The sequence below is a fragment of the Caretta caretta genome, chromosome 12 (assembly GCF_965140235.1).
Source record: "Caretta caretta isolate rCarCar2 chromosome 12, rCarCar1.hap1, whole genome shotgun sequence".
Lineage (NCBI taxonomy): Eukaryota > Metazoa > Chordata > Testudines > Cheloniidae > Caretta > Caretta caretta.
In genome coordinates, this window is record NC_134217.1 from 35,714,264 (window position 1) to 35,736,819 (window position 22,556).

At 45.3% G+C, this 22,556-nt stretch overlaps 1 protein-coding gene across 1 annotated transcript in view; it reads right to left on the reverse strand.

Moving 5' to 3' along the window:
- Positions 1–15,019: 15,019 nt before the first annotated feature.
- COTL1 (coactosin like F-actin binding protein 1) overlaps positions 15,020–22,556 on the reverse strand; it is a 32,722-nt gene continuing 25,185 nt past the window's right edge. Inside the window, exon 5 of the mRNA XM_048816449.2 lies at positions 15,020–16,573. Coding sequence (XP_048672406.1) covers positions 16,463–16,573 — 111 coding nt within the window. The 3' untranslated portion in view covers positions 15,020–16,462. The remainder of the gene's footprint in view (positions 16,574–22,556) is intronic.

The following is a 22,556-nucleotide window of genomic DNA, read 5'->3' on the forward strand; positions in this document are numbered from 1 at the left end:
TTCGAGCCCCTGGCTTACCAAGTTCCTTTCAGCGGAAGGGGAGCCCCTCATTTGGGACAGGTTAAGCACAGTTCTTTATTCATGACAACAACATTGGTAACAGCATTTCACTACCTCTGCATTCAGTACTAAAGTGATTTGTAACCCAACACCAGCCAAAGTTGATTACTTTGAGCAACACTGCTCTATCTGCTGGATATCCAGGGGCAAAAGTAAAGGCGAAGACTTACCGGTATGGGGGCCAGCTCCAGCCCCCCCCCCCCCCGGAAAGGGCGGGGCCTCAGGCAGAAGGGTCGGGGCTGGTGGGGTCAGCGTTCCCCAGCCAGCCCTTCCACGTTGCCTGGCCCGCATAGCCCAGGGCTCCAGTGGTGATTTAAAGGGCCTGGGACTCCGGCGGCCGGAGCCCCGGGCCCTTTTAAATCGCCAGCCCCAGGGCAGCTGCTCCTTTTGCGCCCCTCCCACCCCCGCCGATGGGGGGCGCAAAAGGGGCAACGACATTAAAGCACTGCCACAGCAGTGCTTTAAGCAAGGTCCTTTGCCGCAACAGCACTTTAAAGTCAGCTGGGTATGGGCTGGTACTGGTGGCCACTTTTTATCGGTTTGCCGTACCGGCCCGTACCGCCTTACTGCTTCAGTATGTGGAATATGCTAAGGGGAACAGTGTCAAGTAGAAAGATGATGGCTAATGTAAAAATAACATTGATGGACTTGAGCCAGTGCCAACATTAAGCTTCTCCCTAAATGAATATCAACCCATCACACTGAAGAAAAGGGCAAAGATGCAACTCAGCTCCAGTGCATCTCTGGATGTCTGACAAAGTCGTCAGACCTGAAGCACTATAATACATTCTCTTTGTCATCCTTTCTTCCTGCGCTGGTGGAGAAGAATGTCTCAGCTTGTATTTCCTTGAGGATCCGGCTGAGAAGTACCACTTAATTCTGGCATCTGCCCAGCATGGCTCCAAAGTCCAGCAGCCTTTTCTGTAGGGCTCACTGCTCAAAAACTAACTTAGTGCACCTGGGAGCTGTTGTCTGGGTTGATCTCATCTTGTTTCTACCAGTCTAGAGAAATGAAATTTTGAGCTCTCCAGGCCCAGAAACATATTAACGGGAAAATTTTATGTTGATGAAGCCAAACTTATCTTCCGGCATGAAAGAACAGGTATGGATAACTTGTCTCCTGAGAATTAAATTGTTTTTCCTTTTTCTTTTTATTAACCTAAGTAAGCACTCAATCCTGCTAGGAGCTGAGCAAGTTCAGCTTTCATTGACACAGGGTCATTGTCTGTCTGTCTACCTAAACACCCATCATAGTGATAGCTGAGTGGCTGTTCCTATGAAAATCAGTTATAAAAATCCCATTGACTTCAGTGGCACTGAGGGAGCACAGTACCTCACAGGATTGGACTCCCAGCTAACGTTCTTTAACAGATCCTGAGTTCAGTCCTAATTCATGCAATGAAATTCGATATGAGACTATAAACACACATAACTGGGCACCTGTTGGAGACCACTTTTCTCCTCACAATAGGGAACAATCTTGCACTGGTACTGGGATGGATTAGGTGACCTACAGGAACAGATCTCTCCCATCTCTTCATTCTTTAACTACGTAGCCTCAGCCCCATCCAGTGTGAGGGTTGCCTGGTATCCAACTGCCCTTCCTTCGGTATCTTGTTCTTACTGCCATATTTTTGTAATATTTATAGCACAATGTTCCTAATGATTCAGAAGTGCTGGGAAAGTCAACATTCTGATGTTCTGTGGCAGAAGAGGTGCAGGAATTCAGTTTTTTGTGACTGGGCATTCATAGATTCATAGATACTAAGATCAGAAGGGACCATTATGATCATCTAGTCTGACCTCCTGCACAACTCAGGCTACAGAATCTCACCCACCCACTCCTGTGAAAAACCTCACCTATGTCTGAGCTATTGAAGTCCTCAAATCGTGGTTTAAAGACTTCAAGGAGCAGAGAATCCTCCAGCAAGTGACCTGTGCCCCATGCTACAGAGGAAGGCGAAAAACCTCCAGCCTCTTCCAATCTGCCCTGGAGGAAAATTCCTTCCCGACCCCAAATATGGCGATCAGCTAAACCCTGACCATATGGGCATTGATTACCCAGAGAACTGTTACAGAACAGAATCTGTCTGGATGTTTTGTCAGTGGAACTACACAGAACATTTCCATGGAATTGATATTTGGGATTGGGGGGAGTGTGGAAATATAGTGACATTTGTTTTTCTAGCTCTAGTCATCAGGCTGATTGTTGAACTGTGGGCAGGTTTTTGGATGGTGAATGTTGATGTACAATATACAAAACCATGAACATTTTTGACAGTGGGCCATTAAAGGCCAAATTTTCAAAGGAAGCTGCCTAATGTGCACAGGCAAAGGGGTCTGCATGTATGGAAAACAGCATCTTACCTAGGAACATTTACAGCTATTAGCACATGCTACTACACATTCCCCCGGGCAGCTGTAGCTTATGTTTGGCTCTAAGATGTTGGCATCTTTCCCTTTGAAAAATTCCTTCGCCGTTTAAATTAGTTGGAGTCAGTTCCCCTGGCGATTTGAAATGAATTTAATTTCAATCAGTGATTCAAGATGCAAATGTTGGCACAGGTTTATTTAGCTCACATGGCATCACCATCACCAGTAAGTAAAGATGTGAATGCCAGTATGATCAACCTATCCATGTGTGGCTATAATTGATTCCCTGAAGAGTTGGACTGGAACCAAACCCCTAGATATGACTCTTTTTTCTCTGCCCCAGACGTAGAATAGAGGGGAAGTTCAGATCTGGCTTTGTATCCAAACTTTGTAAATCAGGCCTATCTCTGATTCATCTCTGATTCATTCCCACTTCCATCTAATGTGAAAAGTCTTCTATTTAATGGGAATAGTGGACTGTGTTTCAGTCCAACTCCCATATCCCTGATTCAATCTAAACCACATTTTCCTCACAAAGAACCTTTTAAAAGCCAAGAATTCAAAAAATTACTGCTATGAATGATATTAGAAAACTCTATTGTAAAAAGTCCCCAAATGGTCTATTGCTGGTTCAGATTTCCTTGTTTGCTAGTTTGGAGTTCTTGATCCAGTAACGGGCCAACTTTCACACACATACAAAAAGATCTTTTGTCCCTCTAGGTATGTGGCATTTCTGTCAAAGAAACTTCTTTAGTTTCAACATGTAACATGCCAGAACCAGTGGCTTTGAAATTATTCCTGCCAGCAACATGGATTTTACTAAAAAAATTTTTTCCCAAAAATGAACTCAATACCAGTTTTCCATTATATATATATATGTGTGCGTGTGTTCTTTTTTGTGACTCTCTAGATGTCAAAGTTTGCAATAAAGCATGAATTCAAAATAAAAATGATGTTTACATATATTCTCGACGATCCTTTCTAACAGGATGACAATTTCTAGCAGGACTTTTGAGGCATACTGAGCTCAGGAGCAAAACCCAGCATAAAGATGCAGAGTAATTATTGCTAACTCACACTTGCAGGTGGCGCTTGCTAGCTCCGTCTAGTATAAAAGAGAGGGAACTAATGACTAGGACAGAGAAGGGATTCCTGGGTAACAGTGAGGATAGCCAAGCTTGGAGAGAAAGTTTATGCTGAAGTTTGATTTTTGTTATTGTAATTTAAGTTTAAAAAAAGCGCCAAGCTTCAGGAGAATTTTGGACTATATGTGGTGGTTTTAGACTGTGGAAAGCAAGGTGTGAATTACTTCTGCTTACAACATTTTAGAAGTCTTTCATAGATTGTAAAGCTGTAAAATGTGGGATGTAGGTGGTAGCCTCTATAGGATTTGTCTGAATTTTAACTTTGAAACTAGTTTTTGTCACTCTGCACAGGATACAGAATGCAAGATGTATAGTGATTACCCACATCCACATCCCCCTTCATTTTAGCATCTTTTGTAAGTGGCAGTTGTGTGTGACTTAGTCTGCTACTGTACTTTTTTTGCTGTCTAGATATTCGTGGCAGTTCAGATATTGAAATGGAAAAGATAGAAGCATAACACAACATTCACTGTTTCCTTTCTTGTTAGCAGAGCAGCGAGGTCCAAAGAAAAGGAGAAAAACACAAGGATAATTCCCATCACATTCACATCACTTCTACTCACTCAGACAACCTAGTAATGGTTCCTCGAGCAAGAGAGATTATCACATGGAGCAGGAACACCCCCAAAGCCTTGGAGGGTCCAGTTTGCACTGAACAATTTGTTAAATTGCTGAGTTTGATGAGGTAAATGTATCAGTGAGACACACACGGTACAATCTTCTAAAACGCCCGCTTTAACGTCAGGGAGAGGAAAAAATCATTGATGCAGGAAAAAACCTGCAGATCCTACAGTTTTGGGGTTTGTTTTTTATGTTTCTCTGCATTATTTTGCTACATTCTCATTTGTTCACTGGATGCTGATTGATGATGGGGGTTTTAAGTGGCAGCATTACAAAATCTAACGACCTCCTTTCTCCCCTTCCTTCAGACAAAAAGGAAGGGGAGAAAGCAGCCTGGTGAAGGGTAGGGTGCAAATCAGGCCCTACGTTTTTATCTTTTTGTTCTATGGAGGTTTGAGGTAAATAGATGTTCTGTTAGCCCATCAATGCCATGGAGCTCCATGGGAAGAATTGCTGACCTGATGTAAAGTAATAATATTCTCCTCTCTTATACAGCACTCTTCATTAGTAGGTCTCAAAGCAGTTTATAAAGGATGGCAGCATCATTACCGCCATTTTATTAATGGGGAAACTGAGGCACAGAGGGGGAAGCGATTGGCCCAGGGTTACACAGCAGGCTAACAACAGAGCTGGGAATAGAACTCAGGTCTTCTGAGATCCAGGCTAGTGCTCAGTCCACTAGGTCACGCTGCGTTACTGAAATGCTGTGCTTTTAAAAGGTGGTTGAATATATTTAAAATCAAACTCTCTTGGTGTCGTGCCCTTCAGATTTAAGAGGATGAACTTTTACTGACTGAATTTAATTTTGCGTCAATTCCTACATTCTTTTCACACTGGATGGCTTCAGCTTTTAAGGCTGCACTCAAAGTAGCATTTGTCTTAAAACATCCACCCTCCGTCAGCCCTTTACTCTAATAACAATGTTGCTGGAAATAAAAGAAAGCAGGATTTCAAACACATGTTCCAGTGTTTCTATAGCTACAAGAGAGACATAGGTGCAGATGGGGTGGGGGTGAGCCGAAGCTCCCTGCAATTGGGGATGGGGGCAAAGGGATAGGAGGTAGTGTGAGGGGAGGTTCTCAGACTCAATGGGAGAGAGGGGGTGCAGCCATCTGGAGAGCTGGATCATGGGAGTTCCTACCTTGTCTTGGGCCTGTTCTTGACCTTCTGGGTTTTGCTCCCGTCTCCCCAGCCCAAACCTGGGCCCCAAGGCAGCTGCTCCAGTCCCTCTGGGTCCCACTCTTGCCTCTGCCCCCATCCCAGGCATGCATGAGTTTACACAGGCTGAGGCCCTCCCAATATTTTCATTACTGAGCCCTGTTCTCTCTTCAGTTCCACCACCCCTGGGTGCGGACAGGCTCTGCTCTGGTCTTCGTGGAAGCATTACGGAGACATCAGCTCTGTGAATGGGCTGGCTCAGTTTACATTCAGGGGAAGCAAGAGATCAAATTCTGACTTTCAGGCACAACTCGATCCCTGTTGTGCCCTGGGACAGTGCAGTGAGGTGCTACCTGGTTTTAGGCCAGAAGGGAGCACGAGATCATCCAGTCTGACCTGTATATCACAGGCCATTAAACTATTACCCCTATATGAAGTCCAATGCCTTGTGTTGGACGAAAGTACATCTTCCAGAAAAGCATCCGGTCTTGTAAGCCATCAAGAGATGGAGAATCTATCACTTCCTTTGGTAGTTTGTTCCAGTGGTTAATCCCCCCTCACTCTTAAAAATGTTTCTTTCATTTCTAATTTGAAGACATCTGGTGTCAGTTTCCAGCCATTGGCTCCTGTTGTGCTGGTCCTGTAGTGCATTGCAAGATGCTCAGGATATATTGGTCCCTCCCTGTCTTCAGGGAGCTTGACTCTCGGGCCTGGTCTACACTGGGAACTTACGTTGGCATAGCTATACCTACCTAAGCCCTGGTGTAGACAGCACTAGGTCAACAGACAAGTTCTTCTGTCAGCCTAGCTTCTGCATCTCAGGAAGGTGGATTAGCTACCTCGACAGGAGAACCCCTCCCGTCAGCATTGGTAGTATCTACACTGAAATGCTACAGCAGCACACCTTAGATCCGATGAAGTGAGCTGTAGCTCACGAAAGCTTATGCTCAAATAAATTGGTTAGTCTCTAAGGTGCCACAAGTACTCCTTTTCTTTTTGCAAATACAGACTAACACGGCTGCTACTCTGAAACCACCTTAGAGTTGTTATACTTTAAAACAGAGCGGATTTGTTCAACACTTGCATTCATTTATTGAATCCCTTCCTGCTTCCCATTTCATCTCCCTGCCTGGAATAGACCATCCCAAAAGCTGTAAGTAAAACACCTTCTAGATTAGGCACACATGTCCATGCTAATATATCACTAGTTTCTTCGCTCCATGTAACAATCCTCAGATAGTTAGCAGGAGGAAGGCACTGTTTGGAGACAGTGGTTCCCTTCTCCAGCACTTGAGGAGCTAAATATCAGCAAGAGAAGACAGTGAAAATGTTGAGGGAGAGTTTTCAGATTCACAATCTGGAATGTTAACGAGGTAGTCAGCCGCAAAAGGGCGCTCTGAGAGATTTACTTTTGTCTGACAGGTTGCTCGCTTTCAACGATGGAAGATGAGGACACTAAACTTTTATAGTGATAGTGATGTATGGCTCTGATGTAAACGGCAAGGTCACAACTGAGATCTTCTAGCAAATCATTTCATAAATGTAGCCAAATTAACCCAGCAGCAATGAAGTTCTCCAAGCAAAAAACGCCCGATAGTTTGTCTGAAGTGTATTAGAACAGGAAAGGCAGTTCCTGAAGGATGTGCAGAAAGGGCGGTTTGAAGGAAGAGGTAAAGTGCTGATTTCTGATTTTACAAGGTGTGGGAGTGTGCACATGTAACCCAGACACCCCTGAGTGTGGTGCTCTGTCCCAGCTAGTGGCACCAAGACCTCTTAGAGCAGGGATGGGCAAACTTTTTGGCCTGAGGGCTGCATTGGGTTAACAAAATTGTATGGAGGGACGGTTAGGGGAGGCTGTGTCTCCCCAAACAGCCAGGCGTGGCCCGGTCCCTGCCTCCTATCAGACCCCCCAACTTCTCGCCCCCTGACGGCTCCCCCGGGACTCCTGTTCCATCCAACGCCCCCTGTTCCCTATCCCCTGACGGCTCCCCCGGGACTCCTACCCTATCAACCCCCTTCCCCGTTCCCTGTCAGCTCCCCTGGGACTCCTGCCCCATCCACCACCCCCTGCTCCCTGTCCTCTGACCACCCCCGGACCCCCACTCCTGACTGCCCCCTGCTGCCCCATCCAACCCCCTGCCCCTTCCTGACTGCCCCCCGGGACCCCTGCCCCATCCAACCCCCCCTGCCTTCTGACCGCCCCGACCCCTATCCACCCCTGACCCCACCCCCGCCCCGAACTCCTCTGCCCTCTATCCAATGCCCCCTGCCCCCTTACCGCGCTGCCTGGAGCATTGGTGGCTGGTGGCGCTGCAGCCAGGCCGCCCAGAGCACCGGGTCAGGCCACGGCTCTGCCACTGCGCTGTCTGGCTGCCCAGAGCCTTGTGCCGGCGGCATGGTGCGCTGAGGCTGCGGGGGTGTGGGGACAACGGGGGAGGGGCCAGGGGCTAGCCTCCCGGGCCAGTAGCTCAGGGGCTGGGTAGGAGGGTCTGGCCTGTGGGCCGCAGTTTGCCCAACTCTGTCTTAGAGAGAGAGATTAATGAGTTTGCTCTGCAGCCTTACCTAAGGGCGATATGGCTTTTAGCTCATGCATTAAACTCCAGAAACCCCAGGTTCGATCCTGCCTGTATTACAAGTAGGGGCTCGTCCAAGATTTCAACTGGGAAGTCTCTGAAGCTTGGGATGTGCTTCCTGAGCTAGGGGAGAGGATGTAACTCACACACCTCGTGAGTGTGGTGTTCTGTTCCATCTACTGGCACCGAGACCACTTAGAGAGAGATTAATGAGTCTGCTCTACAGCCTTAGCTAAGGGCCATGTGGCTTTTAGCTCATGAAGTAGAAGCTCATCCATTAAGCTCCAGAGGCCCCAGGTTCGATGATGACCAGGGTCTGTTGGTGTTACACATGCATGCGTGTGTGTTGATCAGCCACATGCCTATCTCATCTGCTCCACAATTTCACCTGTATTGAGGGATCCAATCACAACGTACTAAATCCCTTGACATGATTAAAAGCCCACTCATGTTTATGGAGGAGCTGGGACCACAGTCAGATTACAAATCATGCCACTGTTCATGTTTTAACTCTTTTGGGGCACTTGTACGTATAGCCACGTATAGAAATGCTTCAGTCAAACACAAGTATGGGGCTCAATGCAGGTATAACGGGGTGAAAATCTCTGGCCTGTCTTATGCAGGAGGTCAGACTAGATCAGTGGTACTCAGACCTCACTGGTTCAGAAGCCAAATTAACGATCAGCATTACTTAAAAGAGCCACAGTCATGTTAATTCATTATTTCAATTACTTTTTAGATAGATTTATTATTTATATAGACTATTTATAAATATATATAATTATCACAGCAAAATGACTGACCAAGTATTCTACAACTGGTTAGTAACTCAATAAAAGCATCCTGATTAGTTAATAACTTAGATGGGTTACTAATTAAATCACACAGTCTTTTAAGATCATGTGCTGCAAAGAGCCACAGGAGACACATTAAAGAACCACTTGCAGCTCCCGAGCCTCAGTCTGAGTCTCACTGGATTAGATGATCTAGTGGTCCCTTAAAAATCTATGATTTTGTGTCCATAGGGATCTAGGAGACTGAAATCTACACTTAGATCTGAACTATACTAGTTACATCCACTCTTTAACATGGTTATTATTGGTAGAAAGGGTCCCTATGGATTCCTTGACAGGTAAAACAGTGGTAAGCACACAGCTACAGACGTTGATCCTCAGGTTATCTACTGCCTGGTTTTATAACCATGACTTATGCACAAACACACACACACACACAAACACACTGCGATCATCAAAAAAATCCTTGTGCACATGAGTCAAAGACAACTGTGCTAGAACCCAGCGACCAATACCTGTATTTAAGTATACACACCAACTGTTGTAAGGGACTGTCTTAACCACACACCTGCTTCCATACGGGACTGTCATTGAAGTCAACGAGAGCTTTGCAACAAAGAATGAGATCCTAGCCCCATGGAAGTCAATGGCAATACATTTGTTAGTCTCTAAGGTGCCACAAGTACGTCTCATTTTTTTTGCTAATGGCAAAACTGACTCCCATGGGGCCAAGATTTCACCCTGATTATTTTCAGAGCATTTAACTGCTTTGCTTATTGGAACCTCGCCTGAGTATCTCGCTTGCTTCTTAATAAAACCACGTTGGAACTGTTGAACGGTTCAGCTGCACTTTGAGCAGCTGCATTGCTGTCATTTGCCAATAGGATGCATTATATCCTGCTTATGGTTTTTGCTGAGTGATAGGCCAAATTACAAGGCAAAAATGTGGCCAATCGTGGTAAAGGAGATAAGTCTATTAATCTAGTGCCCGAGTGTCATATGCGCCGAACAGATGCCATCCGTTCCCTGTCCACTGTATTGAAATAGAAAGGCGCTCTCATTCTAAAGAAGTGTTAAGGTTAATGAAAAGCCTCACTGGACAGTCTGATTGAAAAAATGTGAACTAGCCTCGTACGTTTCAATTTGTTTCATGACAGCAGTAAAGCTACACAAGTGAGGTGAACAGGGCTAGTTTAAGGCCCATAAGTGAAAGCTGAAGAGGTTGTCTTTGGAACATCTGGGTTGCCTCTAGAGTGTATGCAAAGCTTCAGAGGGGTAGCCGTGTCAGTCTGGATCTGTAAAAGCGGCAAAGAGTCCTGTGGCACCTTATAGACTAACAGACGTATTGGAGCATGAGCTTTCGTGGGTGAATACCCACTTCGTCGGATGCATGTAGTGGAAATTCCCAGAGGCAGGTATAAATATGCAAGCAAGAATCAGGCTAGGGATAAGGAGGTTAGTTAAATCAGGGAGGATGAGGCCCTCTTCTAGCAGTTGAGGTGTGAACACCAAGGAAGAAGAAACTGCTTTTGTGGTTGGCGAGCCAGTCACAGTCTGTGTTTAATCCTGAGCTGATGCAAATGATGCAAATTTGCAAATGAACTGAAGCTCGGCAGTTTCCCTTTGAAGTCTGGTCCTGAAATCTTTTTTGCTGCAGGATGGCTACCTTTAAATCTGCTATTGTGTGTCCAGCGAGGTTGAAGTGTTCTCCTACAGGCTTTTGTATATTGCCATTCCTCATATCATTTGTGTCCATTTATCTTTTTACGTAGTGTATGCAAAGGAAAGCAGGGAACATGACAGAGCTGTGCAGCGATGTAGGACCGAGAAGGGTGTGAATGGCTTTTCATTGCACTAACTCCTACAAAGCAGCACAAGAGTTTATCATGTTGTAAAAATACCATTGCCTCACACTCTGACCGGCTGTCTGGCCCAGTGCCTTACACTGGAACTCTTAGGTTGGGCCTATAACAGATACTGTGACACTTCCCAAGAGGGGCCCACCAGCAATAGCTTTCATTCCTGCACCAGCAGGCCCCTCTGAACTTTTTTCCAGGCTGCTTTGTTTTGTTTTATAGCTGCTGCGGTTGCCTGATTCTGAGCCACTTTGCATTCCCCCAAGGTTGTTTCACCCCCATCATTACCTGAGTCACTAATCCGTGATGGTTATCAGCCCCTTTGAGAACAGGAGGCCTCATCTGCTGTGGGTCAAGGGGGGCAGTTGTTCCCCCTAGGCTTGGCTTTGCTTCCCATCAGACTTTTCATAGATCTATGTGCTCTGCTCACACACACCCCAGACTTTGCAGGATATAAGATAATCGTATCCGATGGTCTATATGCTGACATGGCTTTGCCCCTTCCCCTGAATTTTTCTGAAATGACACTCCTGTCTGAGAACTCCCAAGCTCCTTATGCTCCCCTGTAGGAGGAATTACCCATGTATGGGAGTGGAGATTGCATAAGTTTGCAGTTCTAGTCTTTCCTTCTGTGGTTTCCCCCATGACATGGAAGTTCCACCCTCATGAGATCCAGTCCTGGGGGATCTTCCAGAGGTAAGGGGGAGTCTTCTGCATGAGATACCTCATCCCCACACTGTCAGACCATCCAACGAGATCCTTGGCACTGCCTGCAGAAGGTCTATTACCAGGAGTTTCCCTATGCATGTCAGCGTTGGGAGGCAGTGGGGCCAGAGAGCAATGAGCTCCAGTTAGGATAGCTGGCACAGAGAGCCCTTGAGGGTCATTATCTGCTGATGCAACTTAGAGCAGCCGTGAAGTTGCTCTGACTTCATACCATCGGCCAATTTGGTCCCCAGCAGCCCCTGCCATCACGGGGCTGGAAAAGTGATGTAAAGCTACTTAAGCCTTGTCCCCACAGGTGTGCCAATCACTGCTCTGGTGCAGCTGAGGCTCCAATCAAAACCTACAGACCAAAAATATATTTGCATAACTTGTCCAGTGAATCAGTCTGAAAAACCCAATAAATGTGAGAAATTCAAGCACCAAACATGGACAATTCACAAAGAGAAATCATGGACTAAATAATCCATTAGCAGGCCTGGTCTTGGCTCCCATGACACAATACGTATGGGGTATTAACGCATACCGGTCTGTAATTCACAAGGAATCTTGCAGCTCTTCTTCTCCTTTGTCTCCAGCTCCTCTGGTGCCCTGGCATTAAATGCCCACAACACTTAGTGCTGCCAAGATTAGGACCTCACCACAGGGTTCCATACAATGTGGCCTACTTAACACCAGCCAGGGATCTGGCATCATGTGCTGTTTGGCTCGGTGGTACATAAAAACGATACAAACAGCACTGATTATTTACCCCCAGCTTGTGAGCTCCGGTCTTTGCAGCAAGGATCATCTTGTGCAGCTAGTTTCTGTTCTCAGGAGGACACTGCTCAGGTTCATAGTGAGAATTTGCCTGCAACAGAACCAGTCATTTACGAGAGAGACTGACTCAGAGTGGGGGGTTGCTATTATACAGCGGTCAGAGGTGCTCTCTTACAAAAATGTACGTTAGTCCAGCACTTTGGCGACCAGGCATGATGAGCCCCGTTGCGGTTTTCCTGCTGCTTTTACATCTGCTGCACTGGTAATTTTGAGGATTTTAGGAACCCCAAACGTAAAAGTAACATGGAGCAGTTTCAATCTGTTTGGTGCCAAACGCAGCCCCCAACAATTTGTCACTCCAGCTAATTCGCTCCTGGGCTTCAACGGAGGGGTGAGGGGATCCTCAGCAGAGAACTCCACCCCCACAAAGTCTGCGCAGCATGAGCGATGCTGTGGTAATGAAGGTGCTTTAAAGACTTAAGTGCCATCGCAACAAGGCACCAGAAACTTCTCTGCAGAGATAGTACTTCAAAAGCATAATGAAAGCCAGTATGAGGTGGGGGAAGGGCAGAAAGACCGGGACTACAGATGCAAAGTGGTGGTGGTGGGGGGAATAGGACTCTTGCATTTGTAAAAAGCACACCCTCTGAACATCGCCACTGCACTCATTAAAATGTACCCCAGACTGGGGTATGAATCGGTCACAGCTCTCACTATGTGAAGAACACACACGTTAAAAGGCTAACACACAGGGCCAGACTGGAATGCCCTAACTCACACCAAGTGCCGTTTTACTTTTCAAGTTGTCCCACTGACCTAGTGGGACTGTGTGTGGTTTAAGGTCCTATTCAAAGTGAGAAAGGCTATCCCGGCATGGCCCATACCGTGCCCTTTGCGATCTCCTGCTGAAAAGTGTTCTCTAAGAGCTAGGGCTGACTATTATACTGATCAAGCGAGGAAACGTGTTTAATAGAACTCACGCACAGAACACAGGCTGAATGCTCTTCCAGACAGGGCACAGCAAACACCCCAGAAAGAGGCTTTAGTCTGCAGAGGAGATAACATCCATTATTTTATGAATAATGGTGTTCGCAGGGAGCCCCAGCGACTTTGGTGGAAGTGATCATACAAGTAAAGGGAGGAGCATTCGGCTTCCTATCAATAAACTCGGAAACCGATATAAATTAGAAAAAGGGGTTGCTTTGTTGGGGGTATAAATCAACCTGTTAAAAATGTACAGGTTTTAATTTCTAATTTTAATTAAGTTTACATTGAAATGGGGCTGGGAGGGGCCAAGGGAAAGACTTAATTCCTGAAGAAGAGCTTGCCTCATGTGACTTATAAGTCACCATCTGGAATGTTACATTCAACAGCTTGAAGTATAGGCAGAAAAGGGTGTGGATTGAAAAATTTCTTTGAGACAAAGCAAACCTTGCATTTTAAGAGGGAGACAATCACTGACTTGATGCTCACTGATATCTTAAATTTTCCGTTACACTATTATTAAAAGAGTCGAACTGTAGAAACTAAAGTCAGAGAAAGGTCAACACAGTGCTTAAGAAAATCTGAGCCATAGCTATTGTTTATACAGTTCCACTTATTTAATTCTATTCTGGTGAATTCTAGCCTGGGTGCGAAATGGTTTCAAAAAGATCCGAAGGGCTAGCTAGTCCTGAGTTGGTAGGTGGCATAAATAAATTTCTTTACCTTCCCATTTTCTTCAAGTGGAGTTAGGGTTGAAAGGTGCTGGATTAACATTTCTAAACACTGAAGGGGAGATCCTTGTGTGGAGACAGCAGCACAAGACCTGAGCGTGAAGGGGCAGAAAGTGGTTGTTCATCACTTTTATCTCTAAAAGTTCACTCTCAACTGGGTGCAAATTAGAGCAGTCTCAGCGGGCAGGTCTGGCAGCGAGGGATCATTGGAGAACAGTGGCACTCTGACCACACCCACTTTCTCTAGCCACACCCCTGATACTTCCTGTGCCGGGGCGGAAAGGCCTAGTGCTTGCTATCCTAGTACTATGCCACCCCCGTCTCCAGGCAGATTAAAAAGGCTCTGGTGGTCTTGTGTTCACGGACCAGAGCAAAGCAGTGGCCAGAACGTGGCCTTTAATTCTTCTAGCCATCAAGCAGGTACTGCGCAGGCAGCTGTAATGCTAGCTTCTCCATACCGTCTTGCCGACGTGCCTTAAAGCAGACCAAACGGGAGCAGCTCTACAAGGGAGGGGGCAGTTTGTTCGCTTTGCCAACACAGCCCTTGGTCACCGTGTAACGACTAACAAGGCTTCAAAGCTGGATGTGGTGCAATCTCTGATGCAGTCTCATTCCTAGACTGTAACCTGACTCAGTCATTTCACTCAGGCCGTAACAGCGTTTAAATGCTTACTGACCTGGGCTGCATTTGAATTGATGAGCTAAAAGTCAAGGCTCCATTCTGTGCCCTCTTTGTTGTATCTTAACTTGTCAACAAATGTCCATTTCATTTACCTTTTAGGTAAGTTTTTACTACAGGTAGTCCAGCATGGTAACACACGGCACAAGTCATTAACGGAAATCTGTGCAGCCTGCTCCAAAAATGCATTCCTCACTCAGAAATCTGTTTCTGACCTTCCTGCATCTGCTGGGAGAGAGTGAAACATGCTACGACCTAATTACAGTTCCCAGCTGGTATCTGCAGTGCTGGAAATTCAGACACAGAGCTCCTGAACAAAGCTTTACAGCGTGTGTCAGCTGACTATGGTCAGCTCTCACTTACAAGAAGGGGAAGTGCAGACAGGGTCGGTATACACTAAATACACTTAAATGAATTTAAACCAGTGCTATGCTCTACTAATGAGCACCGAGGCTGCCTGCTCCGCACCCTACCTCCCTTCACCCACTACAAACACCCAGAATTAAGAGAGCCACCAAACCCAAATAGGTTGTATTAAAAGAACTAAACAGTCATGGACACTATTTTGAAAAACATTTCTTTACTGGTTTTTATTAGCGCCAACTCACAAACCCCCAATACACAGGTTTCAGAGTAACAGCCGTGTTAGTCTGTATTCACAAAAAGAAAAGGAGGACTTGTGGCATCTTAGAGACTAACCAATTTATCTGAGCATAAGCTTTCGTGAGCTACATCCAGTGAAGTGAGCTGTAGCTCACGAAAGCTTATGCTCAAATAAATTGGTTAGTCTCTAAGGTGCCACAAGTACTCCTTTTCTTTTCCCCAATACACAGTTTTCCCTAAACTTAATTCTGGGGACACTCATCATAGATGGGGAAAAAAAAAAGGAAAGAAAAGAAAAAATACAGAAAAGATCTTTGTTTGGTAACTAAAACTGTGCCACTGTTATTTGATTAATCCCTGAATGTTCAGCATTGACCGACTGCTGTTGAACGTTCTGTTCCGAATGGACAGGTCTGTTCTGCTCCATCTCTCGGGTTATGAAGCTAGAACATCACTGAGCTGCCTGAAGGCCCCCCAGATGACTCAAGACATCGTTTTAAACTGACCTTTGCAAGGGGGGGGGGAAATAAAAAAGGCTGCTTGGATGCAGCAGTTGTTGTTTTTGCAGTTGTTTAAAAAATAACCCCAGAGATCGCTGGGTACAAAATAGTGAACAAATGTCCAGACATTTTACTTTTTTTTTTTTTTCTCCAGTTTACTGTTGCCATGATAACTTGAAAACATTCAAAGCACGTTGGATCAAATTTTACAGAAGGGGGAAGGTGGAGGTGCAGCACAGCAACCATCAAGCAATTTTTAAGGCAAAATTTACTTCTTCCCATTGATTAAGAGTTGAAAACGAGATTTTTATTTTTTTTTAAAACGGCTAAGCATCATTATCGCCATTGGACAGCTAAGCTCAGGTAATTTAATCAAAGTTTAAGTGGAGTCAACTCAAGTAGATCTGAACATCGAGGAAGGAAAATTATGTAGCCCCAAGAATACCATCAGGAACTTTAGAAAATGCCGTATGTGCACAATTCCTAGAGATTTTTCCCCTGGGGGTAACCAGAGCCTACTCTGAACCCCATTCAAATGTGAACACATACCAAAAAAGTAGAAATAAAAATGGATATCATGGCAGGCCTGTAAGACCAGCAAGGTTGACTATGACAAGTGCGGGGCCAAACAGAAAGGTAAACCAACATACTATAGAAAGCATCAGCATCTGTTTGGGGACTGAGTTACTTGTGCAACTTATGTAAAAAATAAGAACAGCTCATATGGAAGAGGGAAGTGGAATGGAAAATAAAAAGTCCATTTTGGGAGAAGAGAAGGGACTTCTTAGGTGCACACAAATAAGCTGGGTCTTCTCTCGTTCGCCTCACCAGAATTTAGTTGGGTGGTTGTGCTTTGCCCCTCCCTTCCTGATCCAGGCAGATGGTACCACGTGGCTAGTGCATTTACTCATTCTGGGCATCATAATTAGCACCCCCTGCTTTCTTCAGCTCATTCTTGATGTACTCCTCCTCCAGCTCTTTGTGGTCGCTGATCACAAATTCTTTGGCAAAGTTCTAAGAGAGATAGAGAAAAGGGTAATGACGTTAATTACCTGGGGACCAGAACCTGTTCAGCTGTGTAAACACTGGGAGGCTGTTTCCATTGGAACCTCCTTTGGCCCAGGACACCTCAGGTTAAGGTAGATGCAGATTGCAACTTTTTCTCCCACGCTTTGCCTATTTAGCCTGCAAGCTCTTTGGCGTAAGGACTATCTGAGGGGTGGACAAACTTTTTGGCCTCAGGGCCACATCTGGGTATGGAAATCGTATGGCGGGCCATGAATGCTCACGAAATTAACAATTCAGAGACATTCAAATGTATCTTTATTTAATAAAGATACATTTTAGTGGAAATAAACATTAAACCTTACTTACTATTATAAATATACATACAAAACAACCTATTCCCGAACTTAACCCCTTTCCACGCCCCCTTTGATTCATGTGAGCAATGCAGCTGGCACTTCCTGGCCACCTACTCTTTGTTTTGCCCTCAACAATGGAAAATTAACACTACTAAAACAGCAGCGTCACCTAAGCCAACAAGTAGCAGGCATGTGAGCTTGCACGTTCCAGGCTCTGATAGCATCTGAGGCACGTTTGGGTGCTGCACTCGCAGTAACACGCGTGCCCTCACGCAGGTCCTGAGCACAGGGGAGCGCCGGAGTGGGGCAAGCCCCCGACCCCGCTCCTCAGGGACCAGATTAAAAGGTCTGAGGGCTCACAGTTTGCCCACCTCTGGACTATCTCTTACTATGCCTGTGCATAATGGGAGTCCCAATCTTGCTTGGTGCTTTTAAGTGCTACTGTAATACAGATGGAAAGGCCTTTTTAGAGATATGGGACTTTGAAAAAAAGACTAGTTCTTACCCCAAATGATGCACAGGTAAGATTTTTTCATTGAAGCTATTAATAGCATCTTGGACACGGCATAATCATATCTATAAATTAATAAGATTGTCCAATGATGCGGCCAATCGATGCAGGAAAGCCAGTACGACTGAAGACAGAACATGATTAGGTTCCCTGCAGAACGAACCTCTTGCAGATATTTTTGTTGCCATTCTCTCCCAGGGTCTCCCACCCCCATCACCCTGCCCCCAGAACCTTCGTGGCAAGAACAGCTGGCCGGTTTTGCTAAGACCGGCTGTTTGAAAATTGAAGGTATCAGAAGCACTTTGTCATCACGAATAAATGTGAATGTGAATTTGAAAGTGAAGTTTTTAATTGGTATTTCTGAGACCTTTTAGCGAGAGGCCATCCTGATCAGAAAAATCATTTCATGTTCTGTGTGGGAGGCTAATTTCCATATTGCTGGGATATGAATAAAAAAAAATAAAAAATCACATCCACTGACAGTTAACCCTCCTCCCTCCCCCACTTTTTAATTGCTTTACAATCAGATATTGGGATTTTACACTGGCTCAGTGTCACCATGGCTACTTTAAACAACTGCTGTCATCGTTCTACTTGTCCCAGGCTGGGCTTGGCCAATGCAAGAGAAAAGCTGTTCCAAAGACATTCTGCAGATTAGTTATGGAGAGCAGGAATTACTGCCATTCGATCCAGCAGACTGCTGGGCTGAGGAAGGCTGTCCCAGCGGCCAGGGCACTAGCCTTGGACTTGAGAGACTAGGGTCAATTCCCTGCTCTGCCACAGACATCCTGTGTGACGTTGGGCAAATCACTTAGCCTTTGTGTTTCAGTTCCTCCGTCTGTACAATAGGGATAACAGAACTGCCCTACCCCACACAGGTGTTGTGAGGATAAATCGATTAAACGGTGAGGTGCTCAGTTGCCACAGCAGTGGGGGCCATATGAGTATCTAATAGATAAACTGATGTCTTGAACCGTCCTCTGAAGCATCTAGTATCAGTCACTGAAGGAGATCGGACACTGGACTAAAGGGACCTCGGGTCTGATCCAGCCTGACAATTCCCAAATGTTCTATAGTCTCTCTACTTAAGGTGAACTCAATATAAACTATTCTTTGGGACACTGGCTGTTGGTGCCACAGCACAGAGATTCAGAAGAGCTGCAAAGGTACATATAGCTCACAAGAAGGTCAGTTGTGAAGCCCTAAAATGGTAAGCTGATGTGGGTTTTGTGCAAGAGAGATGTTTTTCAGAATAGACTGTGAAAGACGTTCCTCAGCACCTCTTGGAAACTATTGCTACTGTACTGAAACAAGTCTACTGGTGCCGACTCAGCATTTTCAGATCACTGGTGAAATGTACTTCTGCAGGGGTTGGGTACACACATACACCCACCCCCTCTTGCTTCATGTTTTCCCTTCACTCCCTAACCCTAACCACTTCCCACAGCTGGAAACATTTCATTTATCCTTTCCCCATTTCAGACACTAACATCTATCAGACAATTAAACAAAAAGGTTATGTTCCCTTGTCCTCTGTGTGGCCGTGGATGTTTAATAGCAGCAGCACTGCTGACAAAAAGCCTGATCTCCCAGCTGGACCACATCAAGAAGTCAGCAGAGCCAGGATTCCTAATTAATGAAAGCCCAAAACAGGAAGTCTAGCAGAACTAGGCAAGGCTTTCATGGGGAAGCAGTCATCTCGTCTGGGTGTAAACTGTTCTGGAACAGACCATCCAAGACTCTCTGTATGTGTGTAGGGAAGAAGTGGGTTTTATATTGACATCAAATTCTACACCAAATGGAGAGCTTTCATTTTGGCAGTTTCTCAAGAGCCTCAAATTGTACTGTGGGGGAAGGGAGAGGAAAAGGTCAGTTTGGAAAAGATTTGCCACTTTTTTCATGCAATGGAAAAGGAAGGCATGCAGGCTGCGACTGATCCTGTTTCTCACTGCAGGAAACTCTCGATATTTAAAAGATACTTAAAAGGAAAAAAGCTTCTAGCAGTTAAGTGAAGCCTGGTCTGCTCTGCTTTAGTTTAAATCGCGGTCAGAAGGAATTCTGGAAAATGACAATGATTTGGCAGCCCTTCAGGCTCCCAGATCAAACCAGTCCCCCTTACCCCCATAAGCAGATCCTTTCTGGTACAGGACAGGCCAACACTACATTCCCAGAAACTAACTGACGGATTGTGACTATTTAAAATTAGGTGTTTTGTGTTGAAAAGGGAGAAACCCAGAAGCACTTATTCCAAACTGCTGAGCATGGCTGGATTACAGAAGGGGGAAGGGACTATTTTAAGGTATTCAAGTTCCATGACACTTACCCTTCTAAGAAACCCAAAGAGCTATTGTACTTCTAATTATTCTGCGTGAAGCTCTGTAGAGGGGCTCAGCTTTTGTTAATCCCAAGCAAACTGAGTCCTATCAAGTTGCTGTTCACTGTGCAAGTATTACCACACCCCCTTGTGAGTTTAGCAGTTTCAGTCTGTTTCCCCACTGGGTTAGTAAACCTTCCCCCTCTCCAACACAAAAGCTTGCTAGTGTTACATGAAAAGTCTTTACATAGACTTTAATGAGCATTGTAGCTGACCCATAATGCCTTTTTTTTTTTTTTAAACTATGCCTCCATGCAAAATGTGCAAATGAAGCACAGAATCATAAAAATGTAGGACCGGAAGGGACTTCACTGGGTCATCTAGTCCAGTCCCTTAATGAGACTTTCCCTCAAACAGCCAGTTCTGCAAGTTCTGAAATTCACATTGGGTTCTTTCCTGCTTTATGCATCATCATCAGGAACCATGAGCCAAATGATGTGTATTATACAGTAGGGGCAGTTACGTTGCTTCTGAGGCATTACCTATGAACCACAGCTGGGACAGAATTAGTGCTAAAGGAGGTAGAATACCACAAGTTATTTCAGCTTTGTCAGTTGTCAATGACTGAAAAGAATTTAACAGAATGGGATAGGAGAAGGGTAGGGAAGGTGAGAGAAGAAAGAGATTAACCAGAGTGGAGTAAAACCCAAAGCATAATGCAACCAAGACAGTAAGTGGAGCTGGTCAAAATGTTCTCAGTTTCAACTGACCCTTTTTTGCCCAAATTTCAGCAAAAACCGGGAGGAAAAGGGACATGATAAAACAAAGAATAATTGTATTTCCTTTTAGACCTGCTCTAAAAAAAACTACACCAAGCTAAGCAGAAAAATAAATGAGACCCCATCTGCAGCAGTTAGAGGGACACATGATGTTTCTCCATTAAACAGCTGCCCAAAAGATACAAGGGAAATGTTTTGTTGTAATCGGACAGAGTTTGAGCAGATGCACAAGACACAACATGCAGGGTTAGAATGAGTTCCCATGAGTTATCAGGGTAGGATATAACTTGCTGAGGCAGGTTTACACCCTCAATTTATTCTGTGCTTCTTAGCTATTGCTATCCTATTAAATGGGTGAGATGCCTCCTGTGTTGGCTCGTTTATCCTAGAAGTGCGATCTGGGTCACTGCCATACTGAAGTCTTTACTTTGTACCTTTCTGTTTGCAGACACTGTCTGGGGTGTGCACGGTTCTTTGTGCTGACTTCCTGTTCACTTCCAGGTGCAAGTCTAGTTGCTGGGGAACATCTTTAAAGGCCTGAATAGACTGGCACACAGGTGACAGAGAGGAAGTGTGGTTCAGTGGTTTGGGTGATTACCTGGGAATCTGGAGACCTGAGTTCAACTTCCTGCTACTAAAGATGTCCTGTGTGACCTTGTACATGCCATTTAGGGCAAGGTTGAGTCAGGCACCTAAATACCTTTAAAAATCTGGCCCTTAATCCCTCTGTAAAATAGGAACACCACCTTCCCCACAAGGGTGAGGGGAGGAGAGAATAAATACGTTAGATTGTGAGATGCTCACACATTACAACAATGGGGCCATACAAGTATCTCAGATATAGCTGACACCACCTCCTGCCCTATATTCCTTCATGCCAATGAAGAGCTGTCAGTTCCTGGGATTAGACCAACAGCAGGACTTCCCCAGTTGAGGGCTCTCCCCCTCTGGAATTCATCATCCTGACTGTAGAGAGGATACAGGATGGTCCTTCTTGGTATAGCCTAGGAGTGATCTTTCCTTGGCTTAAGGCAGCTCATTGTGGATGAGACTTACTTGTTGTTTCAACTAATTTGGCAATAAGCAAACTGACTCCTGTGGTGAACGGTGCTTGGTTATAGCAGCCCTGCTTCAGTGCAGAGTGGCCTAGAGTAATTCGGTATGTGTTACAAGAGACTAAGAGGGTGTAGTGGGAAGAAGAGAAGGGGGCTACGAGAAACAGGAAGGAAAGTCCTCCCTCTCTGTACACGCCCAGTTTTCGAATTCCTTTCAAATAAATATCGGAATAGATATAGCTGATGCAGGCACAAAGCAGAACTGACTATTGGATCCTGGGGCTGTTCGCAAACCTCTTGATTTGCCTCCACACACAAAGTTTTTTTTTTAGACACAACATCAGCAGAGCCTTTAGAGTGAATTGCAGCTTTTGTATTCACTCCAGAGCCACCAGTGAGCCTATAGACAAGGAAAACAATGTGGCTGTTATGTCCGTGGACAACAGGACTCGGCAATAACCGGAGCATCTTTGCTTTGCCTCTTGAATCATTTTACACAATACACAAAATAAAGTGTACACAGTGTACCACAATATGGGAATGCATTGTACGCTCTGCTCTGCCTTTTGAATGCTTAGCAGAGGGGAAAGCAATAGAGACTAAGGCCCAGATCCTGCAAGCTGATCCATGCAGGCAGGCCCTTCTGCCTGCCTGGAGCCCCACTGACCTCCTCAGGACTCTACATGGAGGCAAGGGTCCACCCACCTGGTCAGATTGCAGGACTGGGGCCTGTATCTCCCACTTAGACGCAAGGGATTTATGTGACATTTCTGACCTTCTCTCCTCTATTAAACATCTGTATGGAAGAAACTTTGCAAAGGATTCTCCCTCTCATATGGCCCCTGAATGCTCTAATACAGGGGCCATAAAAGCTCCTTAGCCAACCAAGGCAGAATTTGCTTGGTGCAGGTATTGTGTAAGATTAGGTTGCCTTGCACAGGCCCCCTTATAAATCCTGGCATAAAGGGCAGAAG